The sequence below is a fragment of the Schistocerca gregaria genome, chromosome 2 (assembly GCF_023897955.1).
Source record: "Schistocerca gregaria isolate iqSchGreg1 chromosome 2, iqSchGreg1.2, whole genome shotgun sequence".
NCBI lineage: Eukaryota > Metazoa > Arthropoda > Insecta > Orthoptera > Acrididae > Schistocerca > Schistocerca gregaria.
In genome coordinates, this window is record NC_064921.1 from 316,798,075 (window position 1) to 316,819,117 (window position 21,043).

Here is a 21,043-nt window from a genome sequence, read left to right on the forward strand (position 1 = left end):
GGCAGTCATCAAGGACGTTGCATGGCTGCATTCCCATTCAGTTTTTTAAACATTTTACACACCAGGACAAACTCAAGTTTCACATATTTAGTAAGTATACAATTTGTTCACACCAGTCTTTGCTATTTTTGTGTCAGATCCAGTACATGACATTTCTGGGTGGAGAATGAGACCACTCTATAGCAAAATGCTCAGCAACTGATACCACATTGACTGGTTTCAAGGAAACATGTTGGAACGTTAGAGTTAAGGCTGTTCACTAATCTGTCACAAATGCCTAATGCAGACAGTCTCTTTTGTTATGTGCTGCAAGTTGCAGTGATTTCTTCTCTTATTTGGAAGGGGGCCACACATAAACTCAGGTCCAGAGTAAATGTTGGTAAACCCATAAAAAAAAAATCTGACATCCTGGAAACATTTCTCACATGATGGCACATAAATGACAAACAATACGAGGTTCAACATTACCCTGCAGAAAGCCAAAATCTTGTTTCGACATTTGGAAGCAAGGAGAGGAAATGTCTTCTAGAATGTCACAACAGTAATTGATGCCTATGTTTCCACAAAAAGCAAATGTCCCTGTAACACTAAACAGCAAATTGGACACCACTCAATAAAGAGGTAAAGCAGTTTCTGTAGTTCCGTAAACGAAGTCAGCTTATCAACACTAGAATGGCAGAGTTTCTGACAATCCTAAAATGGCAGAAAGAGGTCATTTTGATCCCACATAAAATATTTTCATATTTGACTTACACAAGTACTTTTAAAGTGTTTGTTAATCCATAATTTATTTCTAGTAATCACAACAATTATTTACAATTAAAAATAATAATTACTAATTTCTTTGAACAAAAAAGTATCATACAATTTTTTTGTTGCTACTGCTACTAGTTTCTTAACTATAGATTTTTATTTATTAAATATTCATACAACCTTCTAGACACATTTAGTAAATTTGGTTCATTTTGCTCTCACATGTGTTTTACAAACAGCTCTGTATTACTTTTCACTCAAGTCATTTGCAGCTGCTAGATGCACTTACCACAGGTGATTTCTGTTTTGCGCGCACATTTTCTGCAGATGGTTTTGTGGCACTTTACAAAGTTTTTGCTGGTCTTGTTGCCTTTGCAAAGGCTGATCTGGCACTTCCTCTGCTTTCTACGCGATTTCAGTCCCATATCCTCTTCCTTTGCCTGATGTTCTCGCTCTTTCGTTCCCTTGAATTCATTTGCCAGTTGAAGTAAGAACGTCTTCCTTTCCATTTTCTTGTCCATTGCTATGTTATAGATGACCCATGCATTTATTGCCGCCATGTCCCTTATGTTGTAGAAGACATGCACTGTCAATCTCCTACATGCAACCTTCATATTACATTTACGGGTCACTTGATCAACCACGTCCACCCCGTACTTTGTTACATTGTAGAACACTACTGTTTCGGGTTTTTCCTTCCCTTCCTTGCTTCAGCATGCAGTGTACTCATAAGAGTAACATTTTTATTCTTCTTTCCTTGGTATACAGTCAAGGTGCAGCCTGTGTTGCCACAATTGTGCAGTATTGTGGTGGATTGTATTTCAGCATTCGGCTTCCTTACTTTATCGGGGATTTCACAGTGGATCTTGTTCATTGTACCACCTAATGAAGTTTCCTTTTCTTTCAGATTTTTTTAGCAAGTTGAAGAGACATAAAGGAGTTGTCTGTCGTCACATTTCTTCATTGATTTACAAGTGGCTCCATAAGACGCAGAACGAAGTACTCCCCAAGTGGTTGCTTCTCTCCTTGAGTGTCCTCTTTGCCGAGGTACGGGAAAACATTAAATATTTTGTTGTTACAGCCAACCAGAATTTGAAATTATATTTGTCTGGTTTGTTGGACATGAACTGAGTAAACCTGCATCTTGCTTTGCTTGGTAACAGCTGCTTGTCAATGATTATATTTTCTCCAGGGCGGTAAGCACAAATACTGTTTTCAATGAACTTTCCCCAAATTTCAGATACAAGAGTTAATTTGTTGGCTGCCAGGCGTTCACCATGGATTGATTTTTAATCAAAACGCATAAATCTGAGAAGCTCCAGAAATGTGTCCCTCAGCATAATGTCCTTGATAAAAGCAGGCCCCCAAGAGTGCGACCAGATATCATCAGCAGGCATACCTATTGTGCACAATACACCTCGAACATACACGATGGCTATCAGTTTCTCCCGTTCCTCAAGTGACACAGACCACTCTTTGTTTTTAGCAATTTTCGTGCATTTGATTCTGTGTACTTCATGAGATGTAGAGCTTGCTTCAACAAAAATAAGACTGAAGGCCCTGATGACAGAGCTGTCTATTCGTTGGCAAGCATAAGCAGAGGGACCTCCTCTCTCCTTTACAACATTCATAGCTGACCGCCTTCCAGAAGATGAATAATCCAATCCCCTACATGGTTCCATCCCTTGCAATCATCTTTGTAGAAGTTTCCAACTGTACCTGCTGCGCTGAAAGAGGTGATGATTGACACATATCAGCATCTGAATGCTCTCCCACTAATTGTCCCTCGTTCACCATGTCTTCATCTTCACTTGTGTCAGGTACATAATCATCATCTTCATCAGTGAAGACAATTTCCGATTCAACTTCGTAATTCTCTAAGAGATGTAACACTTCTTCACCAGAAGGCCCATGCTTACGATACACGCCCGAAAACATGTTTTACGGACAAAAACTGCCCGAATGACAACAAAAGCTGAGGCCGACTGGAATGTACATGTGTCAAGTTGCAACAATGCGGGGCAACTGCCCTGCATTACTGCTCACTGTAGCCACTGTATTGTTGGATAATTTACTTATGTTCAGAAGGGAAATTACAGTGGGGTCAAATTGACCCCTTCCACCGTTCTAGGTATACTGAATGAAATGGCGATGAAAATTAAAATATTTTGTAAATACTAAAACATCTTGAGGAAGAGGAGAAAAAAATTAGAAAAAGTCATAATTTCATTAACAAAGTAAATAAATTGGATGTGACAATGAATGTAAAACGTATGACAGAAGTCATTTTGACCCCTTCTACCGTTCTAGTGCTAATGAGATTAGAAAAAACAACAATGTGCTTCACTGTTGTTCCACACAGTGTCTAAAGGCAACTAAAAGGATTTCTTGATAAAAATCTTTCCACCTTCCAATGTCTTGCACAATCATAATTTTGTATACAAGTGAATGTAGATTAGTGTGTAAAATCCGTCTTATAGATCAAATAGAAATCCTAATTGAGCAGCAATGTTCAGCAGAACACAGGAAGGAAGATTAGTGTTCAACGTTCTGTCAACAACAAGGTCATTAGAAATGTAGCACAACCTGACTAAAAAAAACCACAGAGACATTCACTTTAAGTAATTAACAGAAACCAAAGAAGCCCTAATTTGGCTACGTGAATAGGGATTTGAATACCATTCCTTCCAAACGAGTCCACTGCCATAACTACTGTACTGTCTGTACTGTCTTTCAGTATCACCCTCTAGCCTGGAGCAACAGTACTTGCACTTAGATGGGGGTGTGAATGAAATGCAATTACCAATTTACCGAATTCAAAAAATATTTAGATTGCGTAGACTTGTTATGAACTGGACCAATATGATTTTATCAACTGGTAAACCTTACACCTGCCTCAGCTGTTGGTATCTCCCTAACCCCCCCCCCCCCCCCCCCCTTTGCCTTGTCAGTGGTGCTGTGTAAATTCAAGCCCATTTTGTTTTATCCTATTACTGGATGCAGTGTGAAAGCACATGATATTTTTTATTGTTGCAATAAATAATATATACATCCTCCTCACCCTGCCTCTTGTCCCACGTGCTGCTCCCCTACCAAAAGAGGTAGTTTTCTGCGACTCTGAAATTATGTGGTTAACAGCAGGTTGAACTTCAGATGCAGTAGTAGTAGTAGTAGTAGTAGTAGTAGTAGTAGTGCTCTCAGACGGTGTTGTAGATGGAGCAGAGGATGGAGACAAACTAGTGTAACAATGATCCATACGTATTGTTTCCTTCAGCTTTGATGCGTCTTCATCCACTGATAACATATCTGGAAACAACATACAGGCAAAATTACATAAATATTCAATATACAAGTTTGTTAAACCAATAAGAAATGAATGGCTGCAACTAAGAATTTTGAGAGAAAAAAAAAGGTCTTACTAAGCAGAAACGTTACTCTAGCATTAAAAATGTGGCAGCACACAGTAGTGTGCTGAGATATAAAATATGGTACACAATGGTGCTTGGCTCTTAATCCCATTATTTTAATTTATTTTCAGGAATAATGCAAAAATTTACATAGAAATGTTCTAATTAATACTGCAAGCCATGCTTCACTACTGTGGCACGCTGTAACAAAATTCACACACAATTCTTAAGATAACGGTATGATAAATTACGTGGAAATTATTTATCAGTCCTCATAAAGGAGATGGGAAAAACTGTTTCAGCATAGGAGATAAGCAATGTAACAGTATTAACCGATAACCAGTAAATTGTCTCAGCATTAAAAATTCACAAAAATTTAAAGAAAAGTGAAAGATGATTTTCCACATGCCACATAGGCGTGCCTGTGCATTCAACCACATCCTACCCCAGTCTTGTCAAGACACATTAAACATGGTCAAAGGCAAGGCCAACAATGTAAGCAGTATTGTCACCATATGCCTACACTGCCTCAATTTTTCCACAGCCTTTTATGTGGGTACAACCACCAGAAAGCTGTACATTTGAATGAATAGCCCTTGTCAAACCGTGGCCAAGAGCAAATTTGATCACTCAATGACAGAACATGCCTGACTCCAATGGTTGGTTTACAACCCATGTAATTTTTATCCTTCATAAACACTATCTTTTTTGATTGATGTAGACGAGAATTGTCCTTTAGCCCCTTTGATCTTGAGAACTTCCTTGTCTCAGTCTCTGCCCCTATCACACAGATTTGCCCATCCCTGCCACTTCATTCCACTCAACTACTCTCAGTCTTGTTTGTCCATGAACTCCCCCTTTGTTTTTCCTCCCCCCCCCCCCCCCCCCCCCCCACTCCTCCAGACCACTGTGTACCCCATTCAAATTCCCCTACCTGTGTTAGGCCTGGCTTGTGTGCTTTCTGGTGTTACTGTATATTATTAAAAAGTTTAGCAATGATTTCAATCTACATAGCGAATGGAATATAATAGAAAGGGACAGATAAAACAATTTAATCACCAAATGACAGCAGTAGCTACACACTAGGCAGTTATGGAAATGTGCAAGCTTTCGGAACCAGTGGATACAACTTTTGTCAGAAGAGTTGAAGATAAAGGAGGAGGGAAGAGGGAAAAGGACTGGCAACTTTTAGGAAATGGAACGAGTTAAGGAAAAGTCACCCAGAATCCCGGGTCAGGGGAGACCTACCGGACAGTACGAGAAGGAAAGACCGGCTGCTGGAGATTGCAAAGAATGAGATTTGAAAACCTGAGAGAACAAAGATGTAAGATAAGGTAACAAGCACGACAGATTACTGAAAAACTGTTGTGCATGAGTTAGTAGCAGTGGAAAGCTAAGTGCAATATACTTGGTAAACAGATATAGCAGGGGGAATTAGCAGGTCAGGAAATAAAAGATACAGAGAACTAAAAGGGAATAAAGAAAAGGAATAGTTGGTGAAAAGAAATGCTGGGACAAAAAAAATTAATCTAACATAAATTCAGGCCTGGTGGATGGCAAGAGCCAAGTACAGGTTGTAATGGCAGTTCCCAACTGCAGCATTCAGAGAAACTGGTGTTAGTGTGTGTATTGCTCATGTCCATTCATCCTTACTGATAACTTGATGGTAGTTACACCAATATAGAAGGCCAAGCAGTGTTTACGTATCAGTTAGTACATGACATGTTTTACAGATGGCTCTCTGATAGGAACTGTCAGGCCAGTTACAGGGTGGTGTAGGTGGTGGTAGGAAGGTTTGTAGGGCAAGTCTTCCAGTGGGGATGGTCAGAGGGGTAGGACCCATAGGGTAGGGAAATGGGTGCAGAAGGGGCACAGGGTGTAACAGCTACTTCAGGTGTGGTGGACAAACCATCAGACAGAATGGGCCTAATTTCAGGGCACGATTTTAGAGTGTCAAACACACTTGCTGAAGTAGCTGCTCAATGCATTCATGACCAGGATAGTATCAAAGGATAAGAAGTTTGCAAAGTTGGTTTTTGGAGGGATAAGCAGTGCCAAGATTGGATGTGATGGCCCAGGAAGTCTGCTTTTGAACTAGGCATGTGAGATAAAAACATCTAGCGAAGGGTGAGGTCAGAACACGTGTGTATTGCTTTAAAGAGTCTGCCTCTGAACATATAAGTTTACCTTGAATGCCAAGGTTGTATGGGAGGGAACATCGAAAGGATGTCAACTGTCAAAATGCAAGTATTGTTGTGTATTTGTATGTTTAGTGGGAACAAAAGAGGGTAGCTGACCTTCAATGAAAATGAGGTCAACATCAAGGAATGTGAAATGGAATTTGGTACAGGACCCTGTAAAATTAGACTTTATGGCAATGATGGCATCACAGTATTTAAACCAAACTGGGGACTGAAGGCTTAAGGATCCCAAGCAAGCACCATCCAAATGACCCATGAGAAGGTTGGCACAGGAAGGAGCCATTCTGGGTGCTACGACCATGCCCCTGATCTGCTTGTATGTCTGCCCATCAAACATAAAGTAAGAGTTGGTAAGTATTATGTTGATAAAGGTGAGCAGCAAGGACTTCATTCATTTGGAATCAGGTGCGCACTGGTTGATGTAATGTTAGGCAGCAAACAGATCGTGTATGTGGAGATTGCTGATACAGAGATAAATAGCATCAAAGGTGACAAGCAAAGTATGTGGTGGGTGTGGGATGGGCACAGACTGCAGACAATCTAGGAAATGATTTGTGTCCTTAATATAGGAGGGGATTGAAGCCAACCACTTTGGGATAGCCAGGATGATTGGGTTTGTTGTTCTTAGTAAGAAGGTAAAAGGTGGGCAGTGTGGTTTTTGTGAGGTAAGAAGTTCTATGGATTGAGGTGTTAGTTCTTGTGAGGGGTCTGACATTTTAAGGAGGGACTGTAGGTCAGTCTGAACCACGGGATGGGATATTTATGGCAGATACTGTACGTAGAAGTATAGACCCTCAGTAATATAATCCCATTGATCAATTACCGCAGTGGTGGATTCCTTGTTTCCTGGAAGGATGATGATGGCATCGTCACTTTAAGAAATGAAAAGCATGGAGTTCTATAAAGGACAGGTTAGTATAATATTATAGAAATCTGAGAAACAGTTCTGAACCATTGCTGGATGTTAGGAATTCTTTGAAGGCTTTTTAGGGGTGATTTGAAGGTAGTGTTGGTGTATCAAGTTGGCATCATGGCCAGAACTATTCCAGGCTTCGCAACACAATCTCAAACTTTCCAATGACAAACCTGACACTGAACCCTTACTTGAACAGTTAGGACCACGATCCCAAATTTATCGACCACCACTGCCTCAAAATCACCCCTAACAAGCCTTCCAGGAATTCCGAACATCCAACGTTTGATAGTATCCATTTTGCCAGGTGCAGCAGAGACAAAAATATCCAGCTATTCTTCACAACTCTTTCTCAGGGCCCTATAATATGACCCTAGCCTGTCCTCTGCAAACAGCAAGCTTTTCTGCCTTTAAAAGCGATGGCTCTATCACTATCATCCTGGTGATCAATCACTGTAATCCTGGCAGACACGAGAGGAACCATTGCGATACTTGACTGATGAGAGTATTGAAGTGATGGTCTACGCCAACTTTCTGGCATTTCTACGTATGGCATCTGCCATCAAGATCCGATACCTGTCGAACAGACTTAAGTCCCACCTTAATATCTAGGACCCCCTTATAAGGACTAACAAGTCAATCCATAGAACTTCGTGCTCCACCCAAACCTCACTCCCCCACCTACTACTACCTTCCTAAGACCCCTGGCTACCCAGAGTTGTTGGCTTCACTGCCCTCTCATATTAAGGATGCCAACCATTTCCTAGGTTGTCTGAAATCTGTGCTCATTCGACTCCCATCACACACTTTCCTCATCACCTTTGATGCCACCTCTCTATATATCAAAATTCCCGTACACATGGCCTGTCTTCTGCTTAACATTACATCAACCAGTGCACACCTAATTCCAAAACTGTGATGTTCTTGCTCCTCACCTTTATCAACTTTGTAGTTAACATCACTTACTATACTTTCGGGGGGCTGACATACAAACAGATCTGGGGCCTGACCATAGCAGCTTGGATAGCTCCTTCCTATCAACTTTCTCATGGGTCAATTGGAGGATGCTTTCCTGGGATCTGTAAGTCTTTGGGCCCCAGTTTGGTTTAAACACTTATGACATCTTTGCCATATGGTCTAATGGTGAGACTGTGACCTGTTAAAATTATTGGAATCTCAAAATACGTTATCCCAATTAAATTTCACTTGGTCGTCTTCCTAATCCCACACCACATTCCTTGATGTTGACCTCATCCTCACTCAAGGTCGGCTACACACTTATTTTCCCATTTAACATACAAACAGACAACCATACTTACATTCTGATAGTTGCTACCCTTTCTACACCAAACATTCCCTCCCATACAACCCTGACATTCGAGGAAAACTTATCTGTTCAGTTGCAGATTCTTTAAGACAATACACCACCGTTATCACCTCAACCTCCATTGGATGTAATTATCCCAGCAACCTAATTCAAAAGCAGATTTCCCAGGCCATTACAACCAATACTAGCACTGCTGATCCCTCAAGAAACAACTTAGTACACCTCCTGTCACTCGGTATTATATTTGTCATGAATGTATGAGGGTCATTCAATAATTAAAGAGACAAATTGGTCTAGGGAAAAAACTGTTAGTAGGGGAAGTTTGGTACTTTTATGGCTTAAGTTAGCATCACTGGGATGAGCCCTGATCAGCTGATGTATCAACAATATATAGAAAGAAACTTCCACATGGGAAAAATATATTAAAAACAAAGATTCCAAGACTTACCAAGCGGGAAAGTGCCGGCAGACAGGCACATGAACAAAACACACAAACACACACACAGAATTACTAGCTTTTGCAACCGATGGTTGCTTCTTCAGGAAAGAGAGGGAAAGACGAAAGGATGTGGGTTTTAAGGGAGAGGGTAAGGAGTCATTCCAATCCCGGGAGCGGAAAGACTTCCCTTAGGGGAAAAAAAGGACAGATGTACACTCGCACACACACACACATATCCATCTGCACATACACCTATGGCCACAAGCGGGAAGTGCCACATTGAACCTCGACCTGTTAATATTCTGCACTGTCACCACACGTTCGATAATTTTTGTGGTCGAGTGCTACAAGTAAGGAGTTCATATACTAGACATACCACACTCGTGTGTGTGTGTTCACCCACTGGTGAGTAAGAATAAGTATTGCCACAAAATGGTGACGACAGCCACTTGTTTAAAAAAAAAAAAAAAAAAATATTTACACTTCAGTCTCATATCCCGGTTGATACTTAACGTACGACATCAGGTCCGGACCTCTGTCGCAAACTGCACTCACTAGAACGTTCGCACTGCACGTGGGGAGCACCCCGTCTGAGTGTCCAGTGCGGAGTCTGTACACAGAGGCGTCGGAGGACGTCGCGGACGCTTCGCCCCCTCAGAGCCTCCAGTCCTCGGGCGGGGACAGTGGGGGCGGTGTCGGGGCCGCCAGTAGGGGCGCGAGATCGCCCGCCGGGACGGCGATCCGCGGGGGCGGCGCGGCGTGGCGCCCCTCGTGCTGCTGCTTCTGCTGCCGGTGTCACGTCTTGCGGTGTATGTGCGGATGGATATGTGTGTGTGTGCGCGAGTGTACATCTGTCCTTTTTTTCCCCTAAGGGAAGTCTTTCCGCTCCCGGGATTGGAATGACTCCTTACCCTCTCCCTTAAAACCCACATCCTTTCGTCTTTCCCTCTCTTTCCTGAAGAAGCAACCATCGGTTGCGAAAGCTAGTAATTCTGTGTGTGTGTTTGTGTGTTTTGTTCATGTGCCTGTCTGCCGGCGCTTTCCCGCTCGGTAAGTCTTGGAATCTTTGTTTATATATATATATATATATATATATATATATATATATATATATATATATAACCTCAAAAATACATTTCAAGATGACGAATTCACATGAAATGTCCACATTAGTTGAGTTATTCGTTTTTCACTTGCTGAAGGTGAGAAACCAGTGAACATATACTGTAGAATGTCTAAAATTTTCGGTGAAAGTTATATGCATCGTGCAAAGTTTTAGAAGTAGGTAGAGCAGTTCAAAAATGGTCGTGACACCGTGACTGACTAACACCGTTCTGGCCGACCAGTTGCAGTTTTTTGACTCTCTCACTTGAAAGTAGGACTGATGACATTATTCATGCAGATTGCCATGTGACTGTAGAAATGATAGCTGATAAGTTAGTACTGATGCAATTAATAACATGATCTGTAACATGCCGGCTGGGGTGGCCGAGCGGTTCTAGGCGCTACGGTCTGGAATCGCGCGATCGCTACGGTCGTAGGTTCAAATCCTGGCTCGGGCATGGATGTGTGTGATGTCCTTAGGTTGGTTAGGTTTAAGTAGTTCTAAGTTCTAGGGAACTGACGATCTCAGAAGTTAAGTCCCATAGTGCTCAGAGCCCTAGCCATCTGTAACAAGTTGAAGTACCACAAAACATGTGCAAGATGGGCCCCAAAGGAGTTGATGTGGCTACACAAGAAAACCAAGGTTGAGAGTGTCAACAGAGCTAAAGGAACATTATTAAAGAGAAGGTGAGCACTTCAACAAAATTTTAACTTGTGATGAAACTTGGGTTAACTATTATGAGCCAGAATCAAAAAGACAAAGCTTGGAGTGGAAGCACACCAACTCACCTGTCCAGAAAAAAATTCAAACCCCAAGCTTCAGCAGGAAAAGTCATGTTAATGGTGTTTTGGGATGCTGAAGGTCCAGTTTTTTGTGATTATCTTGAAGAGCAGTGTACAATGAACAGCCAATACTACTCGGATTTGCTTTTAAATAAGGTGAAGCCAGCCATGAGAGAGATGTCGTGGACAGGTGTGATTCTCCTGCAAGGCTATGTACGTCCTCATATTGCTCAACTAACCTTTGAAACCATCAACAAAATAGCCTGGGAAGTACTGCCTCATCCCCCTTACAGTCCTCATTTGTAACGTAGTGATTTCCATTTATTTGGTGCACTGAAGGAAGCATTATGTGGGAAGAGGTTGCAGGACAACATGGGTGTTAATATGCATAAATGTTCAAGGGGATTTTGTTGAACAGTAGAAAAACTATTGTTTTGTAAAAATATATGATTTTTCCTCCAGATCAATTTGTCTCTCTAATTATTGAATGACCCTCGTACTATAAAGCTATTTAATAAGTTTCTGACACTCTAAAACCATGCCCTCAAATGACATCCATTCTGCCTGACAGATTGCACACCACACTCAGAATAGCTGTCAGATCCTTTGCTCCTTCTGCACCCATTTCCCTACACTATGACTCCAACTCCCGTGACCGTTCCACCTGTAAAAGTTGCCTTACGCTACCCTCTACCAAAAAACATACTACCAAATGGAGAGCCACCTGGTAAAACAACATGTCATGCTGCTGCTGTTATGTAACACTGTTCAGTCTTTCACATTGACACTGGCATGACTACGACCAAGTTATTAGTTAGGATGAATGGGCATACGAAGATGCTGTATACAGCAAACACACAATATCCTGTTGCTGATATCCTGATTGTTGGGAACAGCACCAAATGAGATTTGAAAATCTGAGAGCTTAAAGGTGGAAGATAGGGTAATAAGCAAGACAGAAATTACAGAAAGAACATTGTGCATGAGTTAACACCTAAGTCCAATATAGTTGGTAAACAGGTGAGGATGAGGGTGGAGGGATTAACAGGTCATAAAAGAAAAGATATGCTCTACAACATGGCAGTCGTGACCTCAGTGCTTATATCACACCAAGAGCCAGATACCAGTTTTCTCAGAACTCGGCAGGTGGCAACTAGTATTAAAATATGCCATTGGTTCTCACTACTCATTTGACCTTAATATACGTTAATTTCTCCAGCCTCGGCTTTTCTTCTCAGTGGCTATTCCTTCCTTCACTCACTTTTAGTTTTAGCTTTTATTTTCTGACCCGTTAATCTCCCACACTCTTCCTCAAATGTTTACTAAGCAAAACAGACTTAGCTTTCCACTCTTATTAACTTATGCACAATGTTTTTTCAGTAATCTCTGTCTTGCTTATTACCCTTATCTTCTATCTTTAAGCTATAAAGTTTTCAAATCTCGTTTGGTGCAGTCCGCAGCAATCAACCTTTCCTTCTAGTCCCATCTGGTAAGTCTCCCATGACACAGCGTTCTTGGCGACTTTTCTTTAATTCTCTCAATTTCCTCAACCTCGCCAGTCCTCTTTCTTTGTCCCTCTTCCTTTCTCTTCAAAGCTTCTGCCAGAAGTGGTACCCACTGGTTCTGAAAACTTGCAAATTTCCATAACTTTTACATGTGTAGCTGCTGCCACCACTTTGTGAGTAGATTTTTTGTATCTAAGCAATTATATTTTTAAAAACTGATTATTTCTGTCGATATATAGCAAGTGATTAACTTTTTCTCGCAACATTCTCACAATCGGCGAGCCCCTCTCAACCTGGCATCTAAGTTATCTGCTCCTCCTTCCCATCCTTCAAAAACTTCTAGCTCTTCCCTCCCTGAGGAAGGAATTAGCATTCTTGAATGCTATGATTAGCTATTTCTACTTCTAAATGTCAATATCAGCAGTACTGGATTTTCACCTCCTAAAGCTATGCTACTGACCTGCCACTCTGTCCCCTTATAATTCTACAATTTTTTCAAGTTAATTATCCTTTTCTTCTTTTTTATTTTCAACATTTATCTGCTATTGATGTGGTTAATAGGGGATGTACCTGACTGTGCAACATGTACCTAACATTAACAATCAACTTTAAAAAAAATAATAATAATTTTTGGGGGGATGGGTGTGATCGTTCACAAGCAACAAACTAAATATTCGCAACACAAACTTCACGACAGTTTTTGTGTGATTAGTAATGAATGAATGCTACATAAAAATAATGATGATAAAATAAAACCATGATTTTTTTAACCAGATTTGAATACTCATACTGACTAAGTAATATTTTATCAGAAATAACTCTGAACTACCTCACACCACATAAAATTGTTACCTGTCTGTGGCAATGGCACTTCAGTCAAGTATTTGAATGACATATTTTATGGATATTGATATTTTGTCTTCACAAGTTAATTTATTCAAACACTGTACATCAGACAAAGATGAACTACTCATTCACACAACTACTGCTCAAGTGCTGACAATCCCTGAGGAAAGCATTTCTGTAAACATAACCATTATGTTTGTTTTGTCAATTTTTGACTGTGTACTGCCACCGGCCACCAAGGACAAGTTCGAGAATATTTTTACGAACAAGCAACATATAATTTGGTGCCCACCACCCTCTCACTCCTTCAGACATTAGTTGCCTTTCCTTGGACCCTAGGAAAGGCCACCGCAAGAATATATTATAATGTTTAACTTAGTTACACGAAGTGTGAAATTATACAAATTGTATAAGAAGGAAATCTGCACTTTTCATACAGCAAAAGAAGTTTGCACGTAACACTAAGAGTGACTAAAGATTGAGACAGATTCTTGTTTGTAATGCCTTCATGAAGCTGCGTTTGTGTGAAGGCTGTATAGTATGAAGGGCTAGATAGTCCCAAGACACATATTTGATATTACTATATTCATCATTATTTAAAGATCTCACTGCTTTTACTTTGAAGAATGTAGGTGTATTTGCTGATTCTAAGAGTACAGTACTACATTAACAATATACAATTTTTCATACAACCCGTATTTATATAGAAACAAGAATGCTCTTACAGATGCCAGTAATAGTTCAAATCTTGAAAGGGACAACTGTAGCTGTAGGTAGTTCATCACCTAAGCTCACAGTATTCCTGCTCGGAGAAACAGAATTTATTCTGGATGTTTTGCAGCTTTTTTTTCATTTTTTCTTCTCTGGTGTTTTTTCTTTTTCAATAGTATGTGTCACAATAACCCCCCCCCCCCCCCAATATATTTCTGCCTGTTGGAAGAATTTCTTGTGGGAGATCATGGAATATTCCCCATATCAGCCCCTATAGTCTCGAAGTTCCGACAGGTGGTGGCGCTATGTGTAGGTACAAAATGGCAACTGTAACGGAGATGCATTCCAAGCACAGAGCTGTCTCAGAGTTTCCTTTAACGGGAAACCATAGCATCAATGACATTCATAGTCACTTGCAGAATGTCTATGGAGACCTGGCAGTGGACAAAAGCACTTTGAGTCAGTGGGCGAGGTATCATCATTGCTACGCAATGCAAACTGTCCAGTTGCTTGCAAACCAGCCAACTGCTCACAGCTGTGATCCCTACAATGTTGGAACATGCGGAAAATCTCACTCGAGATGATTGATGGTCCACAAGCAAAAAACCCCACTGCCCAACTGGATGTCTCTGTCGCTAGTGCTGACACACTCGTCCACCAATTTGGGTACTCAAACATGTGTGCTCATTGGGTTTTTCGTCACCTCACAGAAAACCTAAGGAACATTTGTGTGGAATTGCTTGCACTTTGACATTTTTTTTGTGAAAGATTGTATAGGTGATGAAACTGGGGTTCATCACTTGGAACCAGAAACAAAATGGCAATCCATGGATTAGCACCATGCCACCTTACCTATGAAGAAAAAGTTCAAAGCTGCACCCTAATCTGGTAGTCATGGTGACGGTCTTCTAGGACTCTGAATGGGTTATTCTGTTTGATGTCCTCTCACAAGGTGTGACAGTCAAGTCTGAAGTGTATTTTGTTACCTTCAGGAAATTGACGCAATGGCTCAAGTGTGTGTGTCACCACAAAAATTATAACGAACTTCTCCTTTGCCATGACAACCCAAGGCCTCACCCAACTCTGCACACTCAAGGGGAGCTAACGATATTTCATTGGTCTGTTCTTTCTCATCCACTCTACAACCAGTTCTCACACCTTCCGACTTCAATCTGTTTGACCCAGTGAAGGATGCACTCTGCGGGAAGTATGCAATCTGCACTGTGAAGTATGTGGATGATGGGGTTAATACAAGTCTTTGGTATGATTTGGGCCCAATGAAATGGAGGCTTCACCTGAAAGTTTACATTTCAAATACTTTTATACTAACTAGAATAATGTTTGATACTGAAGTCAGTGGCAGGTCTTAAACATAATTTCACAATTATCTCATGAATGGTTCACTTGCAGATCAATGTTTACTGGATTGTTTTGCTTCTATTAGTGTACCTTTACACCTGTTTCAATTTTTGCTACTAATTATGAACCCCAAAACACAAATTTTGTCTCAGCTTGGCATCCCAAGCAGCCAATTCTGTCATTACACAGACCCTGTGCCTGCCTGTAAACTTATCTAACAAATTCATCAATAGTTACTGGGAATGATTACTTCTTTTTTATTGTGTGTGACACCCCAATCGTTCCAAAACCAGAATGTGTTTGGTTTTATGTATGGTGCATATTAATAGGAAAGAAAGATCATTTTCTAAACAATACAACCCCTTCTGCTTCTGTTAATAGAGCTGTGCTTATCATGGCTGCAGCTGACTTTGTCTTTTCTTTCTTATTTATTCTTTGATTACTGCTTTGCAAGTTGGTCAACTTGGTGCACAAGATGACAACTGCCAGAGGAGTGAGGGGCACAGAAGAGGATCATGCTCTGTTATCATGCACAACAAGAAGAATAGTCCAAGTGGCAAACCTCTTCCATTTCACTGCTATAAGTCTAAGTGGCCAATGTTAGTAGTTCAGGCTACAGCATCAGCACCAGCTGACATGCATGTAAGTTGCAGCAATTTCTCTCGATGCATATATAGTACACAAACAAATAACCATTAGTTACACTGATCATTCCATTACATGTGTCACAGAACTATACCTTCACCACCAGGATGATTTCTTTAAATTAACAAAACAGACTATATGTACAAACACACTCCTACACATTGTGGGATACCTTGCAGCAACAGAAAATTAAAGACAGGTCATCAATAAAAATGATTGGTTACAATTATTTGTGTATTTCAATCAACATTTGTTAATTAATTGTTAGCCCTAAAACACCATATTCACTTTTAAAGATTATCCACAAATTTGTGTTAAAAAATACAATGCACAGTAGCGAGTATTACAAACCCTTTATACTAGCATAAAAAGTCCAGATAAAAAAGAATGTGCTGAATGAAGGAAAACTATTCACATACATGAAATAAAGCATGAGAAGAACAAAACTCTTATCATGTTTATGTTTATGTTGTTGTTGTTGTTGTTGTATTGATTTTCCATCTTCAGTCAAAAGACTGGTTTGACTCAACTCTCCATGCTAGGCTATCTTTTGCAAGGCTCTTAATTTCTGTGTAATAACTGCAATGTACATCCATTTGAACCAGATTATTGTACTCATGTCCTGAGCTACCTTTAAGATTTTTATCCCCACACTTCCATTACTAAGCTAATCATACCTTGATGTCACACAATGTGTCCTTTAAGTCTTTTAGTTACACTGTCCCTAAACTCCTTTCTCCCCCAGTTTGATTAAGGACCTCCTCACTGGCTACTCGATCTACCTGTCTAAATGTCAGCATCCTTCAGCAGCACCGCATTTCAAAAGCTTCCATTCTTTTAACTTCCTGAAAAACATGTTTAAAAAAAAGACATCCCAAAAATTTAAATTTATATTCAATGTTAACAAATACCTCTTTATAAAACTGCTTTTCTTGCTATTGTCTGTCTGTATTTTATATCCTATCTACTTTAGCCATCATCAATTATTTTGATGGCAAACAGAAAAATTCATTGATGACTTTTAGTGTCTCATTTTTTTAAACGAATTCCCTCAGTATCCCTTGAGTTAATTCAATTATATCCTATTACCCCTGTTGATATTCATCTTATATTCTCTTTTAAAGATAATTTCCAGGCCATTCAACTGCTCTTCTAAGTCCTTTGTTGTTACTGATAGAATTACAATTTACAGCCATTTGTATGTCCTTTCCCTGAAGTTTCAATCCTTTTCCAAATTTCTCCTTGGTTTCCTTCATAGTCTTATTCAATATACAGATTCAAGAACACCAGGCATAGGTTACAACTTTATCTCAACCACTGCTTCCTTTTCATGCCTGGCAAACTTATGGATGTATTCCAGTCAACATTTGCAAAAGCTTTCTCTAAATCTACAAATGCTATAACCCTAGATTTCCCTTTCTTATCTTCTAAGATGTGTCAAAGGGTCATTAATGCCTCTCTTGTTCCTAAATTCCACTGGAACTCAAACTAATCTTGCCTGAGGTTGACATCTACCAGCTTTTCCATTCTTTGTAAATAATGTGTGACAGTATTTTGCAACCATCAATTATTAAACTCATTGTTTTGTAATATTCACACATGTCAGCACCTACCTTCTTTGGCACTAAAGTATTACATTCTTCCCGAAGTCTAAATGTATTTTGTCTGCCTTGCATATCTTAGCCATCAGGTGTAATATTATATTACGGTAATACTTCTCATAGTTGGAACTCTTCGTCTCTAGATGCCTTGTTTTGACTTAGACCTACCAGTGTACCATCAAATTCTTTACTAAGTATCATCTCCCACACCAATTTTCATTTACTTCTTTCCTTCCTATAATACTGCCTTCAAGGTCATTTCCCTTGTATAGTCCCGGCACACTACAAGAAATCTGGATGGCGAGTGAAAGGCAGTGATGAAGGCTTTGACATCTCGTGGCAGCTAGCCGACCGGGAAAGTAATGCAGATAGGCTGAGAGTGGGATTCTTCCTGAGACTCGAGCATGTGCACTTGTTTGATGGGCGGAGACGACTCAGTGGTGGCTAAGATGCATGAAATGAAGATGCATTTGTCACAAACCTACATTACAGAACCTAAAACCACAAAGTGGCTAACCCAAGTACACAGAAAAAATCCCTGTAATGGGACAATCTCATTCCAACTTCGAGCATGATTCCATGATATATGTTAAGAAATTACATTTGCTTTAATTACAACAGATTACATTATAATAACTGAATCACTGGAGTGATCTGATCATGCGAAGTGCAAAATGAAAGCTGACAGCATCAGTAAACACAACAAGCTGCGTTTCAAATCATGCATGTACAAAAATAATTACAGAAAAGTTTTAAAAATGTTTTTACATAAATGTACAAAGACTTTAACCCTCCAAAGTTACACATAGTATGACGACAGCTTGTGTTTCCCAGGTCCTTGCCTAATCTTGCTCATTGGTGAGTATCCACAATTTACTTTCGGTATGTTTAAATATGAACTGTCCATAATTAACTGTAATTTTAAGTTTCTTTTGCCACATTGTAAAACTAGATGCATGCATGTTCTGTGAATTTTGCTAAAAAATGTTTAAAACTCTGTTGTTATTTCAAGTAGAATTGACCACAGCCGCTGCCTAACATCTTATGTGCCTGTGCAATTCTTAGTTTCAGATATGAATGGTGATCATTACTGAAGTACCTAATGTGGATTCAGTAGCATGTGACAGCACAGGCAAGATCTTTCTCCTGATCGGTGATCATTTTGCTTTGGTTGGTCGTTGCTGGTGAGTCATTCTAGAGGACTGTGTGGACGAGCAGCAGCCCTAGTTACATACTTCAACTTTTCGTTTGGCTAGGCTTATTTGACTGTATTCTCTATTATTCACAACTTTACACATTTCAACTGGTTTCGGTACATGAAGCAGCTGTGAACTGTAGTTATATGCAGCTAAAGGTATTTAAGTTTGTGTGCGATGGACTTTTTACATATTTTCAGAGTGGTTGGTCAGGATAACAAACTTTTGCATTATGAGGGACAGTGGGAAACTGTACTTTCAGAGTCAGTGTTTGCTGTTGGTTTTCATGAATTAATGTGCAGTTAAATGAAGTTTGCGCCCACTTTTTACTGACTCAATGCCCTGCTCACACTACATACATTAATTATTGTTTAATTGTGTTTCTCATGTGAATCAAAAATTTATGTGAGGCCACCATTCACACATGAAATATTATTCAATTAACTTTTATCTGGTTTAATCTATAATCCTCAGGTCTCACTGACATCATTAATGCTATAGAATTTATCCAGTCATTTCACTTATTCGTGGATTATTCACTAACTTGCCTACTTCCTCAAAAGGACTTCCATTTTAAATGTATGGTCTTTAAAGTGGTAGTGAATGATTGAACCCTCTGGAATCACAAGAAGTCAAGCAAACAAATTAGGTCAAGCATTGACAATATCAACAGTGGCCAATAATATCACCTGCACACACACACAGGGTCCCTCCATATATTCCTCTCAGTTTTCTTTTGTTTGCTTAGTACTAGCTTGCCATCTGAGATCTCTATATTAATGCACAAGCTTTCTTTTATCCAAAGGTTTCTCTAATCTTACTCTAAGTGTCATCTCTTGCCCTTAGTTATGCACGCATCTAAGGCCTTGCATTTGTCTTCTAGCCATTCCTGCTTAGCCATTTTGTACTTTATCAATCTTTTTTAATACTTCTCAATTCCCTTTCATCTGCTTCATTTGCAGCATTCTAATACTTCCTCATACATTAAATTCATTATCTTCTGTATTATCCAAGGATTTCTACAAGGCTGAATCTTTTTACCTGTTTGACCTAAACTGACCTGACCTAATGTAACCTTACAGTTACCACACAATTTGTGATCACTTTTCATAGTGAACCTGAAAGCTTTGACTCTCACTACAACATAGAAGACATAATCAGCAATGAAATATTTAGAGAATAAAGCCTCTAAAAGTTTTCTGAAGCAAAAACTTTCATTTCACAAGGACTCACCTAACATAGCTGTCACATTCTCTCCAAGGATCTGTTTTGCCTGTTCAGATTGCAAAGCAGTTTCTAACCTTTGGAGCTGCTCAGGATCCATTTCCAAGAATGGATCCAATGGTGTTTCACCAGCTGCTGCCAATGGTGCTGTAAGGCAAAAGATTAGAATTGTAGGAAAAATATTGAGTAAGAACTAGCTATTAAGTAACATTTTCTACGACAAACTGGTTACTTCTTTCCTTTCAATTTTTACACAGGAAAAGAGAACATTTTTAGGGGAATGATTCAACATATGAGATTATGTATTACATTTATTTCAAGATAAGGCACATGAATGCTAGAAATCAGAAAACAGTTCAAAATGAGGGAAGGAATTAAAACAACTTTAAACACAAACTGTAAAGATTAAAATGTTGTACAAGTACATGAGATGCATCTTACACAGATGGGAAGAAAAATTTCTTGCTCCATAGAATAAAAAAACAAAAACCTATAATACCTCAAATCCAACTACAACCCTTGTAGTTGGAAGTTGTTCCAGCTATAACTTTCTGAGGTATTTATGTGAAAGTAATATCGTGGTAGCAGTAACAAATAAAGTCGATATCTGCAAATTCTTGGCAGAGGAATAAAACAGTAATTTTTTACCTGAACGTGGGAGGTAAAATAAAATAAACAAAATAAAACTCTCATAAAATTGGTACATGATTCACAGAAAGAAATACAACAATAATTTTTTAATTGTGACAACAATATGCAACTTTTACATTAATGAAAAAAGTTAGATAAAGGTTAACAATGATAGTAGATTCTCATCTGAGACTGACATAATGCATTCTCCCGTAGACTAATTTTGTTCCCAGGCTAGTAAGACATCTACACGAAAACGGAACATCAAGCGATTTGTGAGCACTGGAAGCAGCAAACTGATATTTAAACATATTCAATTCCAAATATGTTAGACTAACGCTAAAAGTTAACTCCCAAGAACATGCAAATAAATCATAAGACCTATCTATGGATTGCAAA

General features: G+C 39.5%; 1 protein-coding gene across 1 annotated transcript in view; it reads right to left on the reverse strand.

Moving 5' to 3' along the window:
• Positions 1-21,043, reverse strand: part of LOC126336940 (PHD finger protein 3) — a 240,225-nt gene that overhangs the window by 128,965 nt on the left and 90,217 nt on the right. The window contains 2 exon segments of the mRNA XM_050001117.1: positions 3,815-4,059; positions 20,024-20,161. Of these exon segments, the coding sequence (XP_049857074.1) occupies positions 3,815-4,059; positions 20,024-20,161 (383 nt within the window).